Here is a 27,614-nt window from a genome sequence, read left to right on the forward strand (position 1 = left end):
CCATGTACCGTGAGCGCGTGGTGCTTTTTTTTTTGCCAAAACAAACACGTAGAGATAAAATTAAATGAAAGAGTTAAGGTCATAAGACATATACAAATGGGAGGGATCCACAATAAACAAAGGTGGTATACTCCACCAAGATCTATCTAGAGATAACATGCAAGCACCCTTAGCAAGAAAATCCGCATAGCCATTGCCAATTCTATGAATATAATTAAAAGAAACTCTATGGAAAAAAAAACAACGTTTTAAAATATCTACTACTAAATTGAAACATCAAATCCAAAGAAAATTGGAGACCCAAAAGAGCCCTAATAACGGGTAAACAGTCCGAATGAAGATGCAAATCCATCGCTTCTAAAGAAGAGCTCGGAATAATGCCATCTTTGATTGCTTCAAGTTCAACTAAGGTTGGTGAAGCACTATGACCAAACCTGCTTTGAACCGCTACAAAACCACCATTCTAATCCCACATGATGCACCCTCGACCTCCTTTGTGTGAAGTACTATTCCATAATCCATCAAAAAAATTTAAAAAAAAATAGGTTCTTCAAAAATGATGTGACTAGGCCTTGAATATGAATCCCCATGAGCCTTTGAGATTTCATCATATGAGATTGAAAAAACGTCGTGGTGTTTTATTATTGTTCTCTCTCCCCTTTCCCTTTTTTTTCTTCTTTTTTGTTAATGAATTTTTTTATAAAAAAAAAAAAAAAAACAGTACTATCAATTTACAACATTTTAAATAGAATAGATGTGACGTAAACGCCATTATGAATAAGTCTCCAATACAAAATCTTTTGTCTTTAGTATTAGTTTTTGAGAAAAACTTGTGCCAGCATTTTTTAATACCTCTATCTATCTAGTTGGATAACGGAGAGAAGAGTCAGGTGTCTTTTTGCGGAAATATTTTCTTTTGATTGAAAGGGAAAAGCATAGTATCCACATGGCAACTTCTTCAACATTTTGCTGTCGTTTTTGGTATCAATGAAAATTTTTTATTATTTTAAATTATTTAGCATTTATTATTAGTTTTATTTTTTATTTAAGATAACAAAATCTTTCAAAATTCATAATAGATAATTTATCTATTATGAATTATGGTGAGAATTTCATCTTTTTTGTTTATGTAATTATAGTTAAGAGGAGGGTAAAATAGTCAATACATATTTTTTTTTTAATAAAAACCATATTTTCCCCTCTTTTCTCACTTACTATTATTTTTTAACAATTTTTTATTTTAAGAGCAAACTTATTTTTTATTCCATAATTTATTTTTGACAAAATTTACCAAATCAATTTTTATTAATGACCAATAATGAATTCTTGTACTTATTTCTTTTAAATAGATATAATAGAGAATGAGAATTAATACTAAAAAAAGCCTTAAATGCACTTTGCTTACGATAGTTTACATTATCTAAGGACTACCAAGGACTACACTTGTCTTTACTCTTGAAATTAAATTGAAATGCAACGGGGTATCCAGAAGGGTGGTTACAAAAGTGGAGAAAGTAGAGAGTTCACGGCCTTTAAAACCTTTGTGGCTAAAATTCTACCATGGACCGGGAAATGCAATGTGATTGGTAGGAACCAACCCAGTAGCTTCCGCATCTTGAAAGGTGAAACTGTGAGTAATTAGATTTGAGTCTTGATTAATACTATAAATACAACAATAAGAATTCACATCCTCTATAATTCATTTAATTTCTAACTAGTCACAATCTCATGATCCCACCATCACAATGTCTTAGAAACACTGGCCACACTGCAGGGTTGCCTGCAACAATTGCTTCGTTCATAGTTGCATCTATAACTATTTAACCTGCTTCTCTTCATTAGAATACAAAATTGCACCTTCAACGATTTAATCTTCTCCTCTAGCCTTTCAACTTCACAAACACATAAACTTCCCACATTAACGCATCCCATAAAAAATAATAATAATAAATAATAAAAACTAAAACATAAAACACAAACAAACAAACTTCATACACTGTATATATATTTGACTACAACCTTAAACTGGAACCTTAAAAAAATCACCCAGCTTTTTCTCTGGTAGAAGATGGAAGCAGCCCAGTAAGTTCGGCTTCCTGCATATGAATCTCGCGATGACTGATGATGTCGTGATGCACAACATGAGTTACGTGATTCTACCCTATCTCTATCACTATCTCTTTGACCAAGAAAGTGGACTCCCAATTTTGCTGATATATATCGATATTGTTTTTTGTTCTTTACCAAAAAAACAAAAAATGATATTGTTTTTTATTGCATTCATTCAAAGGATGTTCTGTTTCAAATTACTTATATACTTTTACAATGAAAATCATCCATTGGCAACCGATTAAATTCGAGAAAAAATCGTCTATATATTATGCACAGTAAGTGTTGCACCACAGTTTGACACGTGTTATATTCTTAATTAATCGCTTAGATTACAAAGGCTGGATTTTAAGTGAAAAATATCTATGTTTATGACCCATTTCAGTCAACCCCATCTGTTTCTAAGACCCAATTCTGAAAAAAGGGAAAATCTATCGTCAACACACACTTTACATCTCTCGTTCTCTCGCTCCCTACATTCTAGAAGGCTAGTGGTAGAATTCCTTGTTTCCCCTAGGATTAATGATGGATTTTCCAACCCCAACCTCTTTCTTAAAGAATTCTTCCTAGTAATATATTAAAGAAAATAGACAGCCAACGAAAATAACTACTGCAAATACGCTAACCAGTACCTGCAACTGCCACCACAAAAAACAGGGGGCCAGAGTGGTGATGGGAGGGTCTTTCTGTGTTTTTTTTTTTTATTTTTATATATTTTTCAGGTGGGGGCCACCACTTTTTGTGGTGGAAAAACCGGCGGGGAGCACAAAGTGCTCCCCGTTCGGGGGTGATGATCCGTGATGATCCGGATACTAGAAAGTAGGCCGATGGAATTGAACATTCTTCAGTCCTCATTCTGACAACGACGCTTTGCCCCTATCCTCGCAATCAGTGTTGGAAATGAAAGGGACAGGTAAATATGAGAATGAACAGAAATAGCTTCAGCAGTCGGTCAATTAGCTGATGTGGCTTGTTCATAAATATGCGAAGAACTCAGGGTCCAGAACCCAGACTTGCGAAATGAAAACGAAAGTGAAAGCGACTGGAATAGTAATGGATGGGATGGAATGGATAAGAGGAAGCAGCTAAATGAACAGGAATGGATCTTCATTTATTGCTGTACATTAAATTTGACCCTGGTTGGCATTTCTAGTACTGAAAAAGTACAAAAAAGAAATTTCGAGGTAAAGATCTCAAGCTAGAGTAGCTGACGTCGCTTGTTGTCAATAAATATCCAGAGCCCTCAAGGATCGGGAACCCAGACTTGGCATCGGATCTTGCCAGGGTTTATAGAGGAGTGAGTGCACCATCAATGGGAGGACGATTCAGCAAGACGAATGGAGAGGCTCCGATCAACTTTCAGCACAGTTCCAATTTGCAATACACAGCCGAGACTGAGATGAGCTCAATGAGCTCGGATTCGCAGTCTTGTGATTCCACTCTGCACGGGGTCACCGACCCTGTTATTAACACAATCGACTCGAGGGTCGATCTTCGAACACTTTCCTTTGGCTCACTCATAGAAGTTATTGGAAGTCCCGTTGTGATCAACCCAGAAGATGTTCAGTGTATCTTAGATTCTAAGAAAGTTAAATGGAAAAATCAGAAGCTCTTCCTGCTTGTCAAGGATTACTTTGACAAGAATTTCCGAACCTTAAATTCCAGTGATAGGGCCTTAGATGAGTGCCTCAAGAAGGTTCGTGAAAGCCAGAAGTTCCTTCAATTTGCGTTGCAACAGTTCGACAGGGAGGAGGACGTGGTAGATGACAACAAGTATTTGGTGACGCTGGAGGCACTGCAGGGTTTCAAGGCTGCAGGGAATCCATTTACAGATAGCTTCATGCAGGACTTCCTAGCGGTTCACAACCAGCAGGTGTTGATGTTAGAGAAGCTGGAACGTCGAAAGAAAAAATATGATAAGAAGCTTGAATGTTTCAACGCATGGAAGAAGGTTTCAAGCATTGTATTTGTTTCCACTTTTGCTGCCACCATTATTTTCTCTGTGGTGGCAATTGCCGTGGCAGCGCCTCATGTTGTTCCTGCAGGAGCAGCTGCTATTTCAATCCCTATAGGGACAATAGGTAAGTGGTTCAATTCACTTTGGAAGGGTTATGAGAATGCGCTGAAGGGACAGAAGGAGTTGATTGGCTCGATGTACACTGGCACTTTTGTTGCAATGAAGCACTTGGAGGAGATTTGGATGACAGTTAACTTCTTGTCAGTAGAGATACAGACTCTGATTAGGTACACTGATTCTGCCTTAAGAAAAGAGGAGCCAGTGAAGATTGTCTTGAAGCTGATTGAGAAGAAATTGGGGGGCTTACTTGAACGAATTGAAGATTTTGCAAAACAAGCTGAGAGATGTAGCCAGGACATTCAGAGGGCCAGAAAAGTGGTTATGCAGAAGGTAGGCAAACATCCTACCAACTGAAGAAATCCCTTTGAAAAGATCACTTCTGTTCATCGTCTGGAATTGTTTGAAATGATGGGCCTTTTCTTGGGGTGGGATCGATTAGAATGGGGTAATTCTTTTTTTTGGTAAATAGAATGGGGTAATTCTAGGTTCTCAAATAACAAGTGTCTGTCATGTTTATAGTAACAGCATAAATACAAAACTTTTTCTATGTGATTCATTTTCAGGGAGTAGCCCACTTCCTCCTTGCTTATGTGACGTGTAAGTGCTGTACAAAAATAGAATCTTATCCGATTTCTGCTCTCAAGCTCTTCAAATACCATATCAATTTGTCTCTGGCTCGACATTTAACACTTGTGAATAATAGTGTTAAGAAAAGCTCAGCTAACAAACACAACAGACAAGAGGCTAAAGCTGCATGTTATTTTGAAAATTTAATTTGTTTCTCCCAGTGGGACAGAAAAAACTGTGATCAAATAGAGAAGAATGGAAAACACTGTAAATGGTTATTAAACTCAGACTTTGATTCAGACATGATCTGTCCAATTTCAATTTCGTCCGGATCGGCTAGAATCAGTCCGGAATTGAACTGAATCCTGAAAGCCCAATATAGATTGCTTGGTCTGAATCCACAGAATTCAAGATCTGGCTCTGTTATTATACCAATTCAGTTCATTAAACCTTTAAGTTGTTCATTCCCTGTTTTCTTCCCCTTAAAGACTAAACTAGTCCATAGAACTCAAACAGCAACTGTTGCCAACGGTTGAGATCTAGACCCTCATTTCGACCAAGATTTCAATCTAGAATATCTGTCCAGCAGAAGTTTGAAAGCAATACGAACAGTCCGTTGGCAGCACAGTGCTCCGCATTTAAGTAAGGAAGAAGTGGACTACTCCCTAAAAATGAATCACATATAAATGTTTACTATTAGTGAACTGTATTTATGCTGTACTTAATAAATAAGTTCTATTACCATAAACATGACAGACACTTTTTTTTTTTTTTTTTTTTTTGGTAATTAAACTTCTATTGAGAAAGACGGGAACAACACCCGGGGGCTTAACTCCGAGTCAAGGAACCAGGGATGGAAAGTGGCCAAAACGCCCCCGAACGCCCCCCCCACGCGGAGGCCACCAGGGCCAGGCGAGTTACCTAACCTGGGAACATAAGAAAACTTACAATCCACAATGGACAAACCCAACTGGATAATGTCCGATACAACCTCTCTTGCTACTACGGCTGTTGGCATACCTCCATTAATGGAATTTATGAGTTCCAAGCTATCAAACTCAGCAATAATGTAGTCAATTCCTTCACCAATGGCCAATAAAGACCTTCTCTCATTGCTAAGGCCTCCCCCAACAAAACATCACCAAACCGGACTCGGTCAGAAACCGCAAGGCGAACCTCTCCCGTATGGGTTCTAATGATAAATCCAATGCCTGAACCATTAGAGTTAAGACTCGCATCTGAATTTAGCTTGAAGTAAGGTTCCATTGGTGTCCTCCATTTGGGTCTCTGATCCACTTTCCGCTTCCGGACCACTTCACTTGGGCTTGAGGTGAGGATGAGTTGTTTGGCCTGAAGGAAAGTCTCCCATTCCTTCACCAGACACTAGCTAATTGAAAGCCTAGAATATTATATGCACCCTCACCCCATCCAACCCTATCCCACCCAAAGAAAGGGCCCATCATTTTATGAACAGAACTTATCTTACATAAAACTGCTGAGTGCATACCAAGGGGTTTCTTCAGTTGTTAGGAAGTTTGGTTACCTTCTGCAGAACCACTTTTCTCGCCCTCTGAATATCCTTGTGACATCTCTCAGCTTGTTTGGTCAAACCTTCAATGCTTTTAAATAAAATCCCAAACTTCTTCTCAATCTTCTCCAGCACAATCTTCACTGGTTCTTTTTTTCCAAGGGCGGAATCAGTGTACTCAATCAGAGTCTGGATCTCTATTGACATGAAGTTAACTGAAACCCTAATCCTCTCCAAGTGCTTCATTGCAACAAAAGTGCCAGTGTACATCGAGCGAATCAAAAATTTTCTGCACTCTCAGCGCATTCTCATAGCCCTTCCAAAGCGAATTAAACCACATGAGGCGCTGCCACGGCAATTGCCACCACCAAGAAAATAATGGTGGCAGCAAAAGTGGAAACAAATATAATGGTTGCCATTTTTCCTCATCTTTACCGTTTTACATAAGAACAGCAAACCACAAACCCATAGCCCAGGGGCTGAAATGCAGGCGCCTTTCTTCAATCCCAAACGCGTTTCCGTGCCAGTATCCAGTAAGGGAAGCTTCATTATTGTAATCCACCCACCAATTAGTCAACAAAAAAGGGAATTATTAGTCAATGATCAAGATCTAATGGACTAGTTTAGTCTTTAAGGGGAAGAAAACAGGGAATTATTAGTCAATCAGTCACAAGTAGTCACAAGTTCACAACACATTATTCTAAGATAAAGCTCTGAGATCAGGGTTTTCTGGCTGGATAAAAATCATACGCAACAAGATCATGAAGTCTTCTTGTGATGGAGTCACATGGCATTCTCCTTAAGTCTTATCATGGATATGTTCTCATTGTTTATAGGAATCTCTGGATATCAGGGAAAGGATCAAGCCAGAGATGAAAGGATTCGAAGGAACCAAGGGGTAGCACCAGTATGTGACAAAATGAGGGAAAAGATGATTGAGATGAATGCTATTGAAGACGATGATTACAGCAGTGAAAAGGGAGTAATAATATGATTCAAATTGAAGGTATTAGACGGGCTAGAATCCAATAACATTGAAGTAGTGAGTAAAGGCTTTGGTACTCATGTTTTTAATAGAAACTGTTTCCATAGAAAGATTGGAACAGAGAGCAGGTTTTGTGTATCCAACCGCAAGAAAGAAAGAAACCTGTAATTCATATTTTAGCGTTTTAGTATTTATTGCTTTATTGATTGACGATATATGAAATGAATTTCAGCTTTCAAGTGTCAAACTTCAAAAGAGAATTTTTTTTTAAAAAAAAATCTTAAAAGAAACCTAGAATCTTTGATACGATAGACACGTGACAGAGTTTGGAAGGATTCAAATTTCAAATTCAGAGCTAGCTGGAAACCGCCCCCCCCCCAAAACCAAAAAAACATACGATTCCCTACCCGACCCCTTCCCCTCTAACTCGCTCCTCCCTGGTTCCTGGGCTGGGCTCGGCCCACCTCTCGCCTCCTCTTTCAATGATGCTGAGCCTTTCTTTCTTGGGCCGGGCCCAGCTTCTGCCTATCCTTGTTTGTTTTCCCCAGCCCACTTGCCCTCTTCTGCGCCGATCTAGTCTCTTCACCCTCCTGTTGGGCCTATTTATACAATATATTAATAATCTGAGGGACACTTTGATCCATTCACATTTGAAATTTGAATATACTTAATGGCGGCTAACGGTGTTAGTTTGTTAGGGACCCAAAAGTAATATATTGCATTAAGAAGACCCAAGAATAGTTTATAATCCACTAAAGGGACCCACACGTAAAAAAACTCTTTCAACTTTTATTATCAAGGTATCACTGACCATACTACTCCCTAAACGGTGTAGACCCATGAATTTTAAATATATACATTGATTTCATTTGACTTCTAACCAGTCGATCATAATCTCATGATCCCACCATCACAATCTCTTAGGACACTGATTCACTGGCCACACTGCAGGGTTGCCTGCAACAATAGCTTCATTCAAAGTTGCATCTACAACTATTTAACCTGCTTCTAAGTTCTCTTTCATTAGAATACAAAATTGCACCTACAACTATTTAATCTGCTCCTCTAACCTTTCAACTTCACAATCACTTAAACTTCACACATTGTCGTACCAAAAATATAAAATATAAAAAATTCCAACATTGCATATTTTTTCCACTAGGGACTACACAGAGCATAATGAGGGGAAATTCCAAGAAATATTAAGAAATTCATAACTTATTCTTAGGATTTTTTTACAAAAATTTAAAATTAAGTTTCTAATCTCAGCCACTGATTTGGTATAAAAGTGTACTGCTGTGCACAAGAAAGGATTTTTTTGCGAAGATGCTACTCTTCTTCGAACTTGAATTTCACAATATAAATCTTATATATTCTAAATTTAAATTGGACCTACATTGGTTCAGACCTTCAGGGTCAAATTTGCTTTTAAGATTCAGTTAATTTTTTAAAATAGAACGTAAAAAATGCTGCCACTCTTTACCAAAACATAAAAGAAAGAGTAATTGCACTGACACCTTACTTTCTGTTTGAAAAACACATAGATCCTATTTTGTTAGAATTATTAGTTATATTATTGTAAAAACTATTATATTCTTCCAAGAAATCTTATTCTTATTTACTAAAATAAATAAAAAATAAAAAGACATTCTTCTAATAAGACATCGTTGTTGGATTTTTTTTTCCTCAGAAATTTAGTAAGGGCATTTTTTGAATTGAAGAAAGTAAACAATGGGTTAACTGTTTCACTAACCGAACGGACTAGTGTTTTTAATGAATTAGGGTGTCTGTGTTTTCTAAACATAAAGTGGGGGTGTGAATGCTTTAAAGCCTCCATTTTGGATTGTCAGTGCAATTTGCTCTAAAAAAAATCAAAATGTGCGGTTAGAGACGTAATGCGGCAATGTTTATTTGTCTCTTAGGGATCCACGACGGGCCGGTTTCTATAAAAGACAAAAGGGATCTCAAGCTAATCGGCCTCCGGGTACTCGTTTATTCTCAAAGGTCGTAATTTCCGGAATTGGGCCTCCAATTTCACCGTAGGAAAAGTAAAAAGTTGGCCTCCATTTGCCATATCTTGCCATTAAGGTTTCCTTTTTGCTCAAATCTTTTAACTTTTCTTTCTGACGGCACAGTTGGGAATAGGGATGTCAATGGTGTGGTTTGGGGCGGTTTCAACTTTCGGGTTGAGTTTAACGGTTTAAGGCTCAAAAACACTAAGCCCAAACACGGTCCATTAGCAAAATAACGGTTTCGAGCCGGTTTTGGTTTGATGCGGTTTAGATTCGAGCTAACGGTTTGGGCTAATAATTTATAATATGCAACAAAAATAATAAAAATAAATAGTCGAGCATCCTACAACGGGAGCCAAAATTCTATGGAAAACAAAATTGCTATTAATCAATTTTCATTAAAAAATGAAAAGTCATTCCATGTTGTAGAAATCTCACTCACCTTATAGAAATCAAGAACTCAAATAATAGGTAATAACATAGAAACTTCTTGTTTTGTGAGAATATTGATTTTTTCCCTTTTCTATGAAATCTATCTCTTTTTTGGGTTTGTATTTATTTGATATGCAAAGAAATACCACTCCATAAATATTATCATACTTAATCAACATTCTTTTTCTTGATAAATATTTACTTAATTTAAACAAACTTTGTACATTCAATTGGACATTCATATTTAATCTTTCTAATTGTCTCTTACAAGTAGTAGAATGACTATTTGATCTTTGAATTCATGTTCAATTTTTTTGATAGTCTATACCAACTACCTAGTGATAATATGATGATTCAAATAATATTTAATGTTAAATTATATAACGGGTTGTAAAAAGGGTTGCGGTTAGGGTTCGGATTGGTGTGGGCTCTGCCACCCGTAGCCCAAACACAACCCATTAAGGTTCGGTTTGCACCGGTTCGGGCTATAACGGGCTAGTGTGGTTTGTTTTTAATTGTTCGGGCTGCAAATTGACACCCCTAGTTGGGAAGCAAGAAAATGAGCTAGAGACCTACACGAATTCCCGCATCCATTTATGTTGCTTAATATGTGCCTTTCACTCTTCACGTTTTAGATTTGTCAAATGGCTCAGCCGGTTCAAACTGATGTTTGAAAATTTCCCATAACCATTACCATTTAGATTTTATTTATTTATTATAATAATTATTATTTTTTGTAACTGAGCGATTTTTCCATATATTGGGGATGAGGTACCGATCAGTATTAAAAAAGCCAATGGAATTAAGCATTCAATCTTAAAAAATAGACACTCGAGATCGAAATCATGGTTGACCGTTCGCTATAGGTGCTACTTATTAATTGTGTAGCACCCAAGCAATTTTTCTTCTGTTAGCATTCTGAAAGCAATGTTTTTCCACTATCTCGCAATTAGTGTTGGTTCAACTAGCTATGCGAGATGAGGATGAAAGGAATAGGCAATTAACCAATGTCATTTGTCCAAATTAAAGGACAGGAAAATATGAGAATGAACAAGAATGGTAATTGATGGGATAGGTAAGCATGTAAAAAATAAAAATGATAATAGAGAGTCAATGCAGGGTTGGTAGAGTGGTAAGATCCATACTTTTTAGTGGAGAGATCATGGGCGCTAGGATGGCAAGGAGTAATATTTGAGATGCAACTTGAGCGAAGACCCGGCAAAAGAAAAGCAAAAATAAAGCTCCCTCCCGAGGATGTAATCAAAGTCCGCGCCAGCTGGTCCGGATGAAGCCTAAAGCTAAGGATGGCAAAGGAAGTAAATATTTGAAGATGTATATGCAAATAGCTAAGGATGTTATAGTAGCCGATAAGAGGATGGCAAAGGAAGTAAATAGTTGAAGATGTAGATGCAAATAGCTAAGGATGTTAAAATATCCGATAAAAGGAAAGCAAATGAAGTAAATAGCTGAAGATGTAGATGCAAATAGCAAAGGAAGTTAAAGTGAAGCCGATAAGAGGATGGCAAAAGGAAGTAAATAGCTGAAGATGTAGATGCAAATAGCTAAGGATGTTAAAGTAGCCGAAAAGAGGATGGCAAAGGAAGTAAATAGCTGAAGATGTGAAGATGTGAAGATGTAGCGCTAAAATAGAAAAAAATGTTAAAGTAACTGATAAGAGGATGGCAAAAGGAAGTAAATAGGTGAAGATGTAGATGCAAATAGCAAGGATGTTAACTATAAATATGCAAAGCCCTCCAGGGTGGAGAACCCAGACTTGGCATCAGATCTTGCCAGTAAGGTTTCCTCGCAGTTCAAATATGTATAATTTTTTCTGGGCACTAATCAGAATCTGAATAGAGGAGTGACTGCACCATCAATGGGAGGACAATTCAGCAAGACGAATGGAGAGGCTCCGACTAATTTTCAGCGGAGTTCCAACTTTCGATACACAGCCGAGACCGAGATGAGCTCAGTGAGCTCGAATTCGCAGTCTTGTGATTCCACCCTGCACGGGGTCACCGACCCTGTTACTAACAAAATCGCCTCCATGGTCAGTATTCGAACGCTCTCCTTTGGCTCACTCATAGAAGTTACTGGAAGTCCCCTTGCCATCAACCCAGAAGTTGTTCAGTCCATCTTTGAATCCAAGAAACCTAAATGGATAAATCAGAAGCTCTTCCTGCTTGTCAAGGATTACTTCGACAAAAGTCTTCTAACCTTGAATTCCAGTGATACGGCCATACAGGAATGCCTCCTGAAGGTTCGTGAAAGCCAGAAGTTCCTTCAATTTGCTTTGCAACAGTTCGACAGGGAGGAGGATGTGGTAGATCACAAGTATTTGGTGACTCTGGAGGCACTGCAGGGTTTAAAGGCTGCTGGTAACCCATTTACAGAGAACATTAATCTGGACTTCCTAGCTGTTCACAAGCATCAGGTGTCGATGTTAGAGAAGCTGAAACATCCAAAGAAGGAATATGATGAGAAGCTTGAATCTGTCCAGACATGGAAGAAGGTTTCAAGCATTGTATTTGTTTCCACTTTTGCCGCCACCATCATTTTCTCGGCTGTGGCAATTGCCGTGGCAGCGCCTCGTGTTGTTGCTGCAGGTGCAGCTGCTACTTCAATCCCCATAGGGACAATCGGTACGTGGTTCAATTCACTTTGGAAGCGCTATGAGAATGCGCTGAAAGGACAGAAGGAGTTGATTGGCTCGATGTACACTGGCACCTGTGTTGCCATCAAGGACTTGGAGGATATTTGGATTACAGTCAACTTCTTGTCAGTAGAGATCCAGACTCTGATTGGGTACACTGATTATTCTGCTTTAGGAGAAGAGGAACAAGTGAAGATTTTGCTGGTGGAGATTGAGAAGAAGTTGAGGGTTATATTTGAAAGGATTGAAGTTTTTGCTAAACAAGCTGAGAAATGTAGCCAGGATATTCGAAGGGCGACAAAAGTGGTTCTGCAAAAGGTAGTAAAACATCCTACCAACTGAAGAAACCCCTCTGAAAAGATCATTTCTGTTCATGGTCTGGAATTTTTTGAAATGATGGGCCTTTTCTTAGGGTGGGATCCGGTAGGATGGGAGTAGTAATTCTGGGTTCTCAAATAACTACTGCCTGTCCTGTTTATGGTAACAGCATAAATAAAATTCACTAGTGGTAAACTTTTCTATGCGATTCGTTTTCTGGGAGTAGCCCACTCCCTTCTTGCTTATGTGACGTGAAGTGTTGTACAAAAAGAAAACCTGATGATTATTTTATTTCTGCTCTCAAGCTCTTCAAATACCTTGTCAATCTGTCTCTCTATAGACGTTCAACAGTTGTGGATAATAGAGTTAGGGAAAGCTCAGAAAGACTAAATTAAGCTGTAGGTTAGAAAGTTTTGTTTCTCCTCGTGGTACAGAAAACTGAAGATAAAACAGAGAAAGAAAGGAAAACCCCGACTGCGAATGGTTGTTAAACTCAGACTTTGATTCAGACATGATCTACCCAATTTGGATTTAATCCGAATCAGTTGGATTCAGTCTGGAACTGACCTGAATCCTAAAATCCCAGTATAGATTGCTTGGTCTAAATCCACTGAAAGCAATATCGGACTCGGTTGATTCAACCAATTCAGTTCATGAAACCTTAAAGTTCTTCATCCCTGTTTTCTTCCCCTTAAAAAAGACTAAACTAGTCCATTAGACCTGATGGTGCCAAGAATACTCAAATAGCTCTTCATAGATATGTCTTGCGGGGATTGCTTATTGTAGAATTTTTCAAGAACCAACTCTGTAGATCTTATCATTTGCTTGTAAGTTATAAATGATGAATGATCCTGACCATTGAATAATAATTCCCTTTTTTATTGACTTATTGGCGGGTGGATTACAACGACGAAGCTTCCCTTGCTGGTTTACTGGCACGGAAACGCGTTTGGGATTGAAGAAAGGCACCTGCATTTCACCCCTGGGCCATGGCCCATGGGTTTGTGGTTTGCTGTTCTTATGTAAAACGGTAAAGATGAGGAAAAATGGCAAAAACTTCCTTTGGATGTCCTTTAAAATAAGTGAATTTGATTTGAAAATTCAAAGCTTATTCAATGCAAGGGTTTGGAAATTAGATGATAAAGCCACTGATGCCAATCCATATTGAATCCCATAAAAGCTCTGTTTTTGTTGGTGTCAATACTCTGTTTTACGGCTGTTAGTAACCCTGTAGGGAGGAGGAAACTCTGAAACGTATGACAACCTATTTTATCACTCCGCTCATCTAGTATCTATTTTACTGAAAAAAAGAAAAACAGAAAAAAGAATTTCTAATATTATGTTAACTTACGAGGACCATGTTATATTCGGTAATGAAAACACATATATAGACTACAGGCCACCGGGTATATGATCCTTATTTTATTTATTTTTATTTTTTCTGATAATAAAAAGTATGTGACTTGCTTAGGTGGGGTGCGGTGGCCGCATCCTGGGGGAAAAAAAACCCCGGGGGGCCGCCCCCCCCCCCCCCCCCGGGGGGCCGCCCCCGCCGGCCGCCCCCGCGGGGGGCCGCCGCCGCCCCCGGCGCGGGCCCCCAACAAAAAAATATATATATATATTATTATCCTTTTCCCACCCCAAAAAAAGAGGGGGGGGGGGGGGGGGCCCCCCCCCCCCGCCGCCCCCCCCCCCCCCCCCACCTTGCAAAGACCCCCGCTTGGAGCACCCAGAAGAAGGAGGGTCTCTGTAGGATGGGTCGGAAGCCTGTGTAGATGCCTGTTAAGTCTTTTTGATTCTAGAATCTTCGGATAAGTGAAGATAAGGTTGGTGGGAAAGACTCCTTTCCACTTGACCCACCATGATGAAGCGTTACACCAGGATGCAACCACGACCGGGAGAGTTGATGGAACCATCCGGGCACCAGGTCGCACGCCCGGTCAATTGATTACCCATTGGGTGAGCGGGTTTTGACTGGTTGGTTTTATCCAATGGCAAAGCCTTGGAACCGTGGTTGGCAACAAAAAAAAAAAAAAAAGTATGTGACCCTTAATAGGCATCAATGCTGATGGGATAATTTTGTAAACTTTGAGTTGGGATTAATAGATTTTATTCTTTATCATCTAACACCTAAAAAAGATAAAATAATACATTTTGTTCCCTTTAATAAAAGGCTAAAATCGGATAGGATCCTTCTTCAAATATCATATCAATTTGTTTGTGCTAGACATTTTACACTTGTGGATAATAGTGTTTCGGAAAGCTCAGGAAAGACTACAGACAAGAGACAAAAGCTGCATGTTAGAAAATTTTGTTCCTTCAATCTCCAAGTGGACAGAAAACTGAAGATAAAACAGAGAAGAATGGAAAACCCAGAGTGCAAATGGTTGTTAAACTCAGACTTTGATACAGACATTTTCTGCCCAATTTAGATTTAGTCCGAATCAGATGGATTCAGTCTGGAACTGACCTGAATTCTAAAATCTCAGTGTAGATTGCTTGGTCTAAATCCACTGAAATCAAAATCGGAATCGGTTGATTCGACCAATCCAATTCCCATTCATGAAACCTTGGAGTTCTTCAATTCCCTGTTTTGTTCCCCTTATACACGTAAAAGACTAAACTAGTCCATTACACCTGATGATACCTTATAAGGACCAACTCTGCTGATGATCTTATCATTTACTTGACGGTTGTAAATGACGAATGCTTTTGAGCATTGAATAAATATTCCTTCTGTATTACGTCATCAGAGAGCCTTGCCTCAAGGCGATGAAGTTTAACAAAGATGTCATCACACAAGAATTAGGGCTAAGAGTATCTAACCATGGCAATTCGGCAGGACTAAAGAGTAACTATAAATGCGTTCTAGGGGACATGTGTTTTCTGTCTGCCTGAAGACGAGACACATGAAACATTTATTTTTTTACTGCGTATATTCAAAACAGATCTGGAATTCGATTATTCGGTTACATGGTTTTAAGTCAAGCGATAGATCTAGCTGGAGCGAAGAGTTGACCTGGGCAGCTTCTCATTTCAACAACCAGGATTTGATGGGTAAACTATTTCGGTTCAGTTTTTGTTGCTTTCTCTATCATCTTTGGATAGAGATGAATAATCATATTTTTCAGGGGAAGTCGGATACTCACATTGATGTTTTAAACCGTATTATTTATGATACGAGGTTGAGATTCCTTGGGACAGAAATTCCAGTCATAGATAATGAACGCAATCGGTCTCTGTTTCATCGTTGGAAGATCGAGGTGCAATATAGAATTTCAAGACCACATGCTCTAATTTGGAATAAACCACCTACGGAATGAGTTTCTCTCAATTGTGACGGCTCTGTCACGGGGAATCAAGGAGGATATGGGATTCTTGCAAGAAATGAGATGGGTGAAGTTATCTTCGCTGCTGCTAGTAGATGTTTGGAAACAAATGTTCTTTACATGGAGCGTCACGGCAATATGGGCTTCATCATGCTTGTCAATGAGCTTATGAAACAAATTCTATGGCTGGAGTCTTATTCATCTGATTCATGAAAGCTATTGCGATGATTTTAGGTGCGGTGTCCCATTCCATGGCATGCAAGGGAAGAAGTCAGCGAACCCCCACAGCCGTATAATAAATAAATGGGCTTCGATGATGTTGTGGGGTCCCTGAGCTCATGCTGGTTTTGGCTGGGCGGGACCCATCTGTACATGATATTTCTTTCTCTCCTCATTCTTTACCTGAAGCGTTGTCTCATATTATAAAAGATGATGCTGAAGGGAAGACTTATTTCAGATTGTAACTTTTTCTTTTTTTTCTAATACACAGCTACCTTTAAAAAAAATTTTAAAAAAAATTTTAAAAAAATCTTCTGTTATTGACTTATTGGTGGAAGGATTACCACAATGAAGCTTCCGTTGTTGTATAATGGTGGGAGTGACACGTGTTAGACGTTTATGCTCTCGTATGATTCTGCTTTTTGTTTTGTTGTCCTTCTCTTTTTATCTTTTGAAGACCTTGCATACCTCTGGCGTGGAAGTAGATCCTGAGGTCTCTGTCAATTGCCATCTTTTCTAAATTCTGGTAAAATATAAAAACGGTTACGAACCAAACAAAATACAATAGGATTTTCTTCTTCCTTTATTTTAAAAAAACGGATGCCTTCAAAGTAAAACATACAGAAACCCCCCCAACGACACGGCCCCCGCGGCACCCCCACAACCCACAAAAACCCCCCCCCCCAACGGGGGGGGGCACCCCATAGGATGTCTGTCTCTATCCCTACAAATGGAAGTGGGCTTCCAATTCTACCAAATATCGATGTTGCTATTTATAATCAATCAAAGGAAGTTTCTGGTTCAAATTACGTAATTTGACAATGAAAATCATTCATTGGCAACCGATTAAATCTAAGAATTCAAGTCGGCTTTTCCAGTAGAGAATAAAGAGAGCATAATGAGGGGAAATTCAAATCCTAGAAATATTAAGAAATCGACAAGGGATTCCTAGTTTAGGAATGTGTGGTCGGTCCTCTTCATAAAACACTTTTTGCATTTTCAATCATGGATGATACCAAAAACAAGTCTCCTAACCATTGCCACTCGCCGTTGCTCGGGTCCTTAATTCAAGGATAATTCTGCACAAGCTTTTCGTCATGAGCTTTTTTTCACCTTTAATTCCTTTGAGCTGAAAATACTGGCAGCACCTGGGCATTGATTGTTAATTGTTGAATATGACTCATGTTTCACATTGTGGTGTCGTGATAGTAGACATGGGTCTTGTAGAGGGTCCATGTTTCTATGGAGCTTGAAGTTTGTTTATAGTTTGGGCTTAGGTCCATGAATAGTTGTGGCTTAGGATTTCTAAACACTTATATAAATTATCTTGTAACAAAACATTGTAAGTAGTTGTTTTCAAAAATAACATAGTGAAAAACCTAATGTTGGAGCCGCGTTAACCTCAAATTGAGGTGAACCAAAGGGTAAGTAAAATCGGTCTCCTTCCTTCTTATTTTCTATTCGATTGTACGTGATTGAAAGCGTCTGTCCATGGCTAGAAATTGATTGAGACCTCATGACACTTCATCCGGCTAGTGGTAAGGATGAAAAACAGGTTCGAGAAAAAACAGGGTCAGACTTAATGGGCAGCACTGCCAGCGGTCGAGATCAGCGTCCGTCTCACTTAAGTTGGAACTGGAAAAAAGATACCTAAAAAAGGGAACCTCATGACACTTCATCCAGCAGCGAGCGGCAAGGATGAAGAAAAGATAAAACCACAAAAGGAATCGATTGATTGAGACTCACGCGGAAATTCTCTCTCATGACACTTTGGTAACGGTGCCGTTGATACGTCATACGCAGTCGAGTGTCTAACAGTAGCCGACCCAATTTGTCCCTACATCGAAATTGCTGACGGTCATAGAAGAACTAATATGGATCTGAAGCTAGTCAATCTGCAGCGAAAGTAGCAGGCTTGGCTTATTCTCAACTATAAATGTCCAAAGCCCCTGGAGTCGGCCTTGGCATATCGATCTTGCCAAGGTTTCCTCGCAGTTCCTATCTGTCTAATTTTTCTGGGTTCTATTCAGGTTTTCTAATCAGAACTTCAATAGGAGTGAGTGTATCATCGATGGGAGTACAATTCAGCAAGACGAAAGGAGAGGCTCCTCCGCCCATGTTTCAGCGCAGTTCCAGTTTGCAATACACGGCCGAGACTGAGATGAGCTCAATGAGCTCGAATTCGCGGTCTTGTGATTCCACTCTGCACCTGGTCACCGACCCTCTTACTAACACAATCGCCTCCAGGGTCAACCTTCGAACGCTCTCCTTTGATTCACTCAGAGAAGTTATTGGAAGCCCCCTTGCCATCAACCCAGAACATGTTCAGTGCATCTTAGATTCTAAGAAACTTAAATGGAAAAATCAGAAGCTCTTCCTCCTTGTCAAGGATTACTTCGACAAAAGTCTCCAAGCGTTAAATTCCAGTGATACGGCCTTAGATGAATGCCTCAAGAAGGTTCGTGAAAACCAGAAATTCCTTCAATTTGCGTTGCAACAGTTCGACGAGGAGGAGAATGTGGTCGATGTCAACAAGTATTTGGCGACGCTGGAGGCACTCCAGGGTTTAAAGGCTGCAGGTAACCCATTTACAGAGAACTTCAACCAGGACTTCCCAGCGGTTCACAACCAACAGGTGTTGATGTTGAAGAAGCTGGAACCTCGAAAGAACGAATATGATAGGAAGCTTGAATGTGTGAAGGCATGGAAGAAGGTTTCAAGCCTTATATTCGTTTCCGCTTTTGCTGCCACCATTATTTTCTCGGTGGTGGCAATTGCCGTGGCAGCGCCTCGTGTTGTTGCTGCAGGGGCAGCTGCTACTTCAATCCCTGTAGGAACAATAGGTACGTGGTTCAATTCACTTTGGAAGAGCTATAAGAATGCGTTGAAAGGGCAGAAGGAGTTGATTCGCTCGATGTACGCTGGCACTTGTGTTGTCATCAAGGACTTGGAGGAGATTTGGATTACAGTCAACTTCTTGTCAGTAGAGATCCAGACTCTGATTGGGTACACTGATTATTCTGCTTTAGGAGAAGAGGAACAAGTGAAGATTTTGCTGAAGGAGATTGAGAAGAAGTTGAGGGTTTTACTTGAAAGAATTGAAGTTTTTGCTAAACAAGCTGAGAAATGTAACCAGGATATTCGAAGGACGAGAGAAGTGGTTCTGGAAAAGGTAGGCAAACATCCTACCAAGTGAAGAAACCCCTTGGTATCTGGGCTGAGTGGTTACTGGTGTTTGTAGATTCTATCTTTCTGAAAAGATACATCATTTCTGTTCAAATGGTCAGGAATTGTTTGAAATGATCGGCTTTTTATTGGGGTGGGATCAGGTAGGATGGGGTACTAATTCTAGGTTCTCAAATAACTACTGCCTGTCTTGTTTATAGTTTATAGTAACAGCATAAATAAAATTCGATAGTGGTAAACTTTTCTGTGTGATTCGTTTCAGGGAGTAGCCCACTTCCTTCTTTGAAAGTGCTGTACGAAAACAGAATGTGATGATTATTCCATTTCTGCTCTCAAGCTCTTTAAACACCATATCAATTTGTCTCTGTCTAGACGTTGAAACACTCGTGTATTAGGGAAAGCTCAGGAAATACTACAGACAAGAGACTAAAGCTGTAGGTTAGAAAATTTTGTTTCTCCTAGTGGTACAGAAAACTGAAGATAAAACAGAGAAAGAATGGAAAACCCCGACTGCAAATGGTTGTTAAACCCAGACTTTGATTCAGACAAGATCTGCCCAATTTGGATTTAGTCCGAATCAGTTGGATTCAGTCTGGAACTGACCTGAATCCTAAAATTCCAGTATAGATTGCTTGGTCTAAATCCACTGAAATCAAGATCGGACTCGGTTGATTCCACCAATTCAATTCATGAAACCTTAAAGTTCTTCATTCCCTGTTTTCTTCCCCTTAAAAGACTAAACTAGTCCATTAGACCTGATGGTGCCAAGAATACTCAAATAGCTATTCATAGATATATATATATATATATATATGTCTTGCGGGGATTTGCTTATTGTAGAATTTTTCAAGGACCAACTCTGCTGATCTTTCATGCTTTAGGATTGAGATGCTGCGCCCCCTAGGGACAGGGCACAACACACAAGAACCAAAAAAAAAGGGGGCGATTATTGTAGAACTTCTTCCCGGCAAGAATCCCTCAACTCTGGGGTGAGGCTGATCTTATCATTAAAAGAAAGGGGAAGAGTTTACAAAAAGACAAAAACAAACCCCCCCCCCCCGCCCTGCTTATAGGTTGGAAGACTAGCAAGTTACATTTATAACAGTTATAAATGATGAATGATCTTCACCATTGAATAATAATTCCCTTTTTTATTGACTTATTGGCGGGTGGATTACAACAACGAAGCTTCCCTTGCTGGACACTAGCACGGAAACGCGTTTGGGACTGAAGTAAGGCACCTGCATTTCAGCCCCTGGGCCATGGGTTTGTGGTTTGCTGTTCTTATGTAAAACGGTAAAGACGAGGAGAAACGGCAAAAACGTCTCTTTGAACAAGTGAATTTGATTTGAAAATTCAAAGCTGATTCGATGCAAGGGTTTGGTAATCAGATGATAAAGCCACTGATAGCTATCCAAATTGAATCCCATAAAAGCTCTGTTTTTGTTGCTGTCTAGAATACTCTGTTTTTGGGCTGTTAGTAACTCTGTAGGAAGGAGAAAACTCTCAACCGCGTGACAACCTCTTTTATCTCAATTTTTGATGAGAAAGAAGAAAGTTCATTAATTCCAACTGAAAGTCTACAAAACTATCCTATCAACATTAATCCCTAGTAAGGGTTAAATACTGTAGGAAGCTTATATATGTTGGTCCACTAGTAAAAATGTCCAACTGCTGCATCATATATGGTGCCTTCCCTTTCCATAAGACTCTACATGCACTATTATCCTGATTTCATTTCTGGGGCGGTAATACCTGTAATTACAATGGTGTTATTAAGACATTTTCCACAATCTGAGATGGTTAATTTATTGATTAATTCTATTATGAGTGGGGGTCTGCTGATAAGTTAAAGAGGGAAGGTATAGTGAATAGTGATATTTACAAAAAAATGGTGTTTATTATGGATTCCAAACCAAATAGCATGTCACGAAAATCACATAAAAACCCAGCAAACAACCCTAAAGTCTCAATTAAATCAAGAGTATATAAGGGGTTGTATGACAATGTTCTTTTTTTTTTTTTTTTTTCAAAATTTTTGAAACAGAAACAATCAACTTATTTCCCATGCTTGCTTGAAAGGCAGGGATTTACCATAGTCATCTATCACGACTAGGGGAGTCAACGGTGCGGTTTGGAGCGGTTTCGGGCTGAAAAACACATAACCCAAACACGGCCCATTAGCAAAGTAAAGGTTTTGGGCTGGTTTCGGTTTGGTGCGATTTGGGTTCGAGCTAACTAATGGTTTGTGATAACGGTTTTAGATTCAGGTTGACTAATGGTTTATGGTGTGTAAGAAGAAAAACAAGAAAAAACAATTGAGCATCCTACAACAAAAGCGAAAATTACATGGAAAGCAAAGTTGCTATTGGTCAATTTCCTTTAAAAAAACCCCCACCCATTCTATAGAAATCAAGAACCTAGATATTAAGTAGTAAAATGACTATTTGATCTTTAAATTCATGCTTAATTCTTTTTAATTGTCTATACCAACTACCTAATCGTAATATAATAATTCAAGTTTTATTTAATGTAAAATTACAAAACGGGTTATAACGGGTTGCGGTGTTGTTTCGGGTTGATGCGGGCTCCACAACCCTCAGCCCAATTACGGCCCATTAAGGTTCGGTTTAGGCCGGTTCGAGCTATAATGGGCCGGTGCGGTTCGAGTTTTAACTGTTCGGACTATAAATTGACACCCCTAATCGTGACAATGGATCAACCTGAATCATGTATCTATGATCTGTTTCTTGTGTTTTTTTTTCCTATTTTGAAATGAACAAATGCTTTGGCACAGTTTTGAGCACACATGAAGAAACACTAAATTGGTCTTCCTTACCCTAAAACACAAAAATAAAAAACAAAAACACTTCTCTTGAAATAGTGTAGTATTCTTGTTTTTCTGACATCAAAATATAACCACCTATTTTAAAATATTAAAAACTCAAAAAAATTTCTTATTTTTCATTGTTTCTTTTATTATTATACAAATATTTTTTTCCCTAAAATAATATACATGATTTCAACGACAATAAAAATGCATAGAAACAAAGAAGCACTATTTCTTACTGAAAAATAAGAAATAAAATATCGTTATAAAACTCCTTAATAGCATTTGTCTTCTGTCAAGGAATAAAGGAAAAAATGTAGAGTTGTTTCCCCCTTTTTTATCTTACAAGAACATTAATGATCAATCTGCAAACATTATTATATAGGATGAACACTATTATGAACAAATCTGCGGTAGAAAATCTTATGTTCTGAAAGTGAGTTTTGATTTTTCCACCTTATTCTTATTACCTCTATCCAGTTGGATCCAAGGGAAAGTGAATGTTCTACCTTTTATTAGATCACAAATAAATAAATTAATTCACCTCCAATTTGTGTATTGAGAGATTTGTTCTCTTAACTCTTTCCCTTCCTATGGAAAAATAAAACAACGCCCATGCTAAAATTATGAAAAATTAATTTCAAAAGTTAATTAGATAGATTTATTTTCTAATAATAATAGAACTAGAGCAAATTTCACTAGCACCCTAAAATGGAAGTCTTAAAGCACTGACACTCCACTTTATGTTTAAAAAACACATAAACCCCAAAATTGAATTTTCATTGGATATATTTGTCCAATTTATCACTGAAAACCTTTCCGACACTATTTATTATGGGAATATTTTTGAAAATGATCATTAATTTAACTGTTTTCAGTGACAAAATAAAAAAAAAAAAAAAAAAACTAACTGCTTAGTAGAACTAGTCCACTATAACCTCTAAAACTATATCCTAGTAGAACTAATAAGCCAAAATATGGGCCCGAACCGTTTGGGCTTTGTCCCTCAGCCCAAACACAATCTATTAAAATTCAGTTTGGACTAATTCAAACTATAATGGGCCAATTGGTTCGGTTTTAAAGGTTTAGGTTGCAAATTGATACGAACCCTCCCTTTATAATAGGGGCAAGGTTAATGGTGTCAATGGGAATGGTTATGCTACTATAACAAATTTCAATACCACCGTAGTATACCAAATTTTTACGATATTAAATGAAAATGGTATTTTGAGAAACGGTACAGTATAGTTTGGATACAAAATTAGTGCGGGAAAACAGTGCAAAGTACAACATAATTTCCATACAAAAGAACCATTCCAATGAAAAAAAAAATTCTCAAATTTATGATTAATGTCAATCAATTCATAGCATCTTGTTTGTTTGTAGGACTTACTATGAAAATTAGAGTAATGAAAATTATACAAGGCAACAATTAGCTTCAAGAAACCATAAATGGAGCAGATACTTCTCAACATGGATAAACTTCTTTCTTCAATTTCTCCCATACCTCGAGGCCGTTAGGGTGATTATTTATATAATGCTTCATGAAGTACTTATCAACAATAGCAACGATGGTACTCAAGGCCAAACTGTGCACTACTACTTCCCTCAGCCACTCGCACCAAGAAAATCCCACATGCTATTATTACATCAATAAAACAATTTATAAATTTTCGAGCACACATGTAATGATGTAAAGAAAAGATGGAGAAAGAAAAAACTTAAAAAATATCCGTGTTCAAAGATATCCAAATGGTTAGAACTGAACTAATGAATGGGCTAGAGAAGAGAAAAGACATCACATTAGGTTAGAACTGTAATAAACGTGAAATAGTGAATATACAAAAATTCCCTTTTTTTAGCATTAGATGGTCTCAGATTCATAGATTGTAGAAGAAATCTATTTTTTGCATTAGATGATCTCTTTAGCTAACAAAAGGAAAAACATTAAATGATTTCAATAGTGGCAGAGTTAGGATTCAACATAAGGGGCCAAATATTGAGAATTTAGATCACTTCCTCGTCAAGTGAACAATAACGTCTTTTTATCACATATATTGTGTGGGCCCCATGTGTGATCCACTGGAGGTGCCACTGTGAGAATTATTCTATTGTATTTAGACGTTGAATCACATATTAAAAGTACATAAAAAATTCTCTCTTTTTTTATTTTCATTTTTAGGAATAAGTTGTTTTAAACAATTCTTAAACGATTTTTTTTTAAAATTTCATCCAAATCACTAGAATTGATTGAAAATTGGAAAATATTGAACTACCTTTGTATTTCAATTTCCACAAATTTTTTTAACTATTAGCTAATATTTGAACTAACATTGAATCTAACTAAACAAATCACTAGACACTATTATGGGCAATTTTGAACTATTAATTATTTGAAAAAAAAAAAAATTAAGAATTGTTTTTTAATTGTTTATGTTGTAAATATGTTTAAAACTTTATGTTTATTATTTTATTTTTTTATTTAAATATGTTTTAACCATGTCTTTTATCCTATGATTTTTGATAATGAAAACTTTAATCCCACATCAGGCGGAAATGAGTTGACTATCTCGTTTATATATGGTAATTACCTATGTTATATAACTTTGGGGTTAAGGATTGAACCCTGTGTGGACAAAGTATTGTGATTACAACAAATTTTCAAATGTTTGTGTAATTTGTTTAGTTGAATTCAGTTATTTTAATACAATGTTAAAAAAAACAATTAGTTCATCTTATTTAAAAAGAATAGCCGAAAAATTGAAAGAGAGAGATAGAGAAATAATGCTAGCATTCCTCCATTACCACCGAGTTGAAGGCAAGAGCTCGAACGCACCCCCCGGGGGGGGGGCTAATTAAAAGCCCACCCAAGAGACCCCCCCCCCCCCCCCCCCCCCCCCCCCCTTTTTTTTTTTGGGGGGGGGGGGGGGGGGGGGGGGGGGGGGGGGGGGGGGGGGGGGGGGGGGGGGGGGGGGGAAGATGTATAAAAATATTTTTTGGGGAAAAAAAAAACCCCCCCCCCCGGGGGGGGGGGGGGGGGGGGGGGGGGGGGGGGGGGGGCCCCGCCTTTTGGGGGTTGATTTATGCTCTCACTCTCTTCAAATACCATATCAATTTGTTTGTAAAAACTTCTCTTCTTTATTTTTCTTTTAGGATAAGGAAAGGAAGACCCTACATCTCTCCTTCATTTGTGAATGGAACAAATCATCTATGGGCTGGAAGGCCATTGGGATTAAGAATTAGTCATCATAACCCTACCTCCATAATTTCTTAATTTATACTCTCTAATCTGTACTCCATTTAATTGGCACTCTAAGACTCTTAGTTGGTTTTTTAACGTGATTTTGCTGACTCATAAATAAAAAAAAAAAAGTGATTTTGCTGACATGTTATTTGCCGTATTTGGTTTGGACTACCTGCAATAAACACCATTTACAAATATCACTATGAGCCCAAACTTTTTGATAGCAAGATCCAGAAATTGCGTAGAGTCAAACATTTTAGTGAGATAGCTCGATATCAAGTATTCCAGGCCGCAGCCTCTTTGGGAGCATGAGTTCGTTTTGTCATCCTTGATTTTCCTTTATGGAAGAAGATACCATCTGAACTTTGCCAACTATACCATGCTAACTTCATCTAGAATCTTTTTGGAGTTGGCGAGTTGATATTATGTGGTGGGGGGCTATTACTAATATATGTGCCGTTGTTAACCACTCGACTAACCTACCATTGGCAAGTTCATCTAGCATCTATTTTGTGGGGTTTGAGTGTCTTGTATTCTATAGGTCCACATGATTATAATTAAGTTATATTTGTAATTGAAACAAGTTTGGGCCAATTACTAGTATTGAGTTAAAATTGTAATTATATTAGGATTAGGGTTTTAAATTTTTTATAAATTTCTCTATAGGATAACCTAGATCTATCAACCCCTGTAGGGAATTGGCCCATCCCGAGGATAGGCCTGATAGGGATTGGGGATAAGTAATGGGTATCACTTTGTGGGTGTGAGAGTGATATGAATTTTCTAAAATAGTGAAACTTCTTTTCTCTTTGGTGGACATAGCGAGTTTTGTCAAACCATGTTAAATCCCTTTTATAAATTACTTGTGTTCTTTGTCATTCGTGGGGTTGTGAATCTATTATCCCCAAACAATTGTGTCAAAGCAAAGTTCAATGGATCATTGTCAAAAATGTGCAAAGATCCAGGAAAGAAATGATCAATGTATGAAGAATGAAGGAGGCTTCGATAGATCATTCGAAGGTACGATTCTCTAGTTTGATTTAGAGATCATGAAGTTTTTTTATCACATTTTTTTTTCTTGTGATTGTTCGATTTGATATCGGATGGTCGATTGGAAAAAAAAATAAGAAAGGGAGGATCTTTGTTTAAGATTGGGAAGGGAACGATGGTTAAATGGCCAATCGCACGGTTATGTGTCTTCATTTCTTAAATGTAATGATTACATTGGAAAATAAATAATAAATAATAAATAAAAAAGTAGAAATATGAGTGAAAGATAACGTGTAACCAAGAAAAGAAAGAAAAAAACGCGTTTTGGGGCTTCACTTCTTAGATGCCATGAACAATGAAAAAAACGAAAAAAAGGTGGAGGATTCTATAGTTTGAAAAAACAAAATTTTTCTTTAAATCCTAAAAGTGTAGTTTGTTTGGTTGTTTGGGGGTGAGAAAGTTAGAAATAAGTCGGTTGAGGTGGCAAGCTAACTTTTCCACCCCAAGCTTTTCAAAGCTCCACAAATTGTGTGAGACTTTGTGGAAATTGTGAAAAACTAAAAAATGAACCCACAATTAACATTTATCTACAAAATCTCTTCCTTTTATTTCCTTCTCTCTCACCCTACTACATATGGAGCCCACATGTTTTTTCCTCCACCCCACCTTTGCAAACAAACACATCTTAGGTGAAAAGACAAAAATGAAAAATTTTTTTTTTGTTTTTTATTATCAGAGGTGTGCCGTACAGGTTATTTTCACAAGATTTTATGTGAATGTATTTTGTACAAGATTATGTGTTCCTATGGTTTTTGGACGTTCTAGACTCAATGGAAGTGACCAATCGATGAGATTTCGTTCCGTTGTTATTGATCTAGTGGGTTCATACAAAGATCAATAGTCAAGTTCTTTAGGTTGATTACAGGTACAAAGGGCACAGATCAGGTTGGAATTGATCTTGTGGGTACGTATGGAGATCAACGGTCATGTTTTTTAGGTTAATTGATGGATACAAAAGGCATAAATCAGGTGAATTGTACACACTTGTAGGGAGTGTAAAAACAGGTGGAGCTCTAGTTGACACTCGAGTAAGGGGTACAGGAGGTTAGAATTTCCAGGTTGTTCAGGTGTCAAA

At 38.0% G+C, this 27,614-nt stretch overlaps 3 protein-coding genes across 3 annotated transcripts; all 3 read left to right on the top strand.

The window, feature by feature from the left end:
- The first annotated feature begins 3,421 nt into the window (after window positions 1-3,421).
- LOC149014793 (UPF0496 protein 1-like) lies at window positions 3,422-4,540 on the top strand. The gene has a single exon (XM_089155343.1). It carries the CDS (start codon window positions 3,422-3,424, stop codon window positions 4,538-4,540), a length of 1,119 nt encoding a protein of 372 aa, XP_089011469.1.
- Window positions 4,541-11,586: 7,046 nt separating this feature from the next.
- Window positions 11,587-12,792, top strand: LOC149014794 (UPF0496 protein At4g34320-like). Its single transcript, XM_089155344.1, has one exon. The coding sequence runs from the start codon at window positions 11,587-11,589 to the stop codon at window positions 12,703-12,705; it is 1,119 nt and encodes a 372-aa protein (XP_089011470.1). The 3' UTR covers window positions 12,706-12,792.
- Window positions 12,793-18,300: 5,508 nt separating this feature from the next.
- On the top strand, window positions 18,301-19,425 carry LOC149014795 (UPF0496 protein At4g34320-like). The gene has a single exon (XM_089155345.1). The coding sequence runs from the start codon at window positions 18,301-18,303 to the stop codon at window positions 19,423-19,425; it is 1,125 nt and encodes a 374-aa protein (XP_089011471.1).
- Window positions 19,426-27,614: the final 8,189 nt, after the last annotated feature.

The sequence above is a fragment of the Hakea prostrata genome, chromosome 5, assembly GCF_041222555.1.
Source record: "Hakea prostrata isolate BN-2017 chromosome 5, UWA_Hpros_2, whole genome shotgun sequence".
Taxonomy (NCBI): domain Eukaryota; kingdom Viridiplantae; phylum Streptophyta; class Magnoliopsida; order Proteales; family Proteaceae; genus Hakea; species Hakea prostrata.

Excerpts from the sequence above, each read along its gene's own strand:
- LOC149014793 (XM_089155343.1), top strand. The coding sequence starts at position 3,422 with ATGGGAGGACGATTCAGCAAGACGAATGGAGAGGCTCCGATCAACTTT.
- LOC149014794 (XM_089155344.1), top strand. The coding sequence starts at position 11,587 with ATGGGAGGACAATTCAGCAAGACGAATGGAGAGGCTCCGACTAATTTT.
- LOC149014795 (XM_089155345.1), top strand. The coding sequence starts at position 18,301 with ATGGGAGTACAATTCAGCAAGACGAAAGGAGAGGCTCCTCCGCCCATG.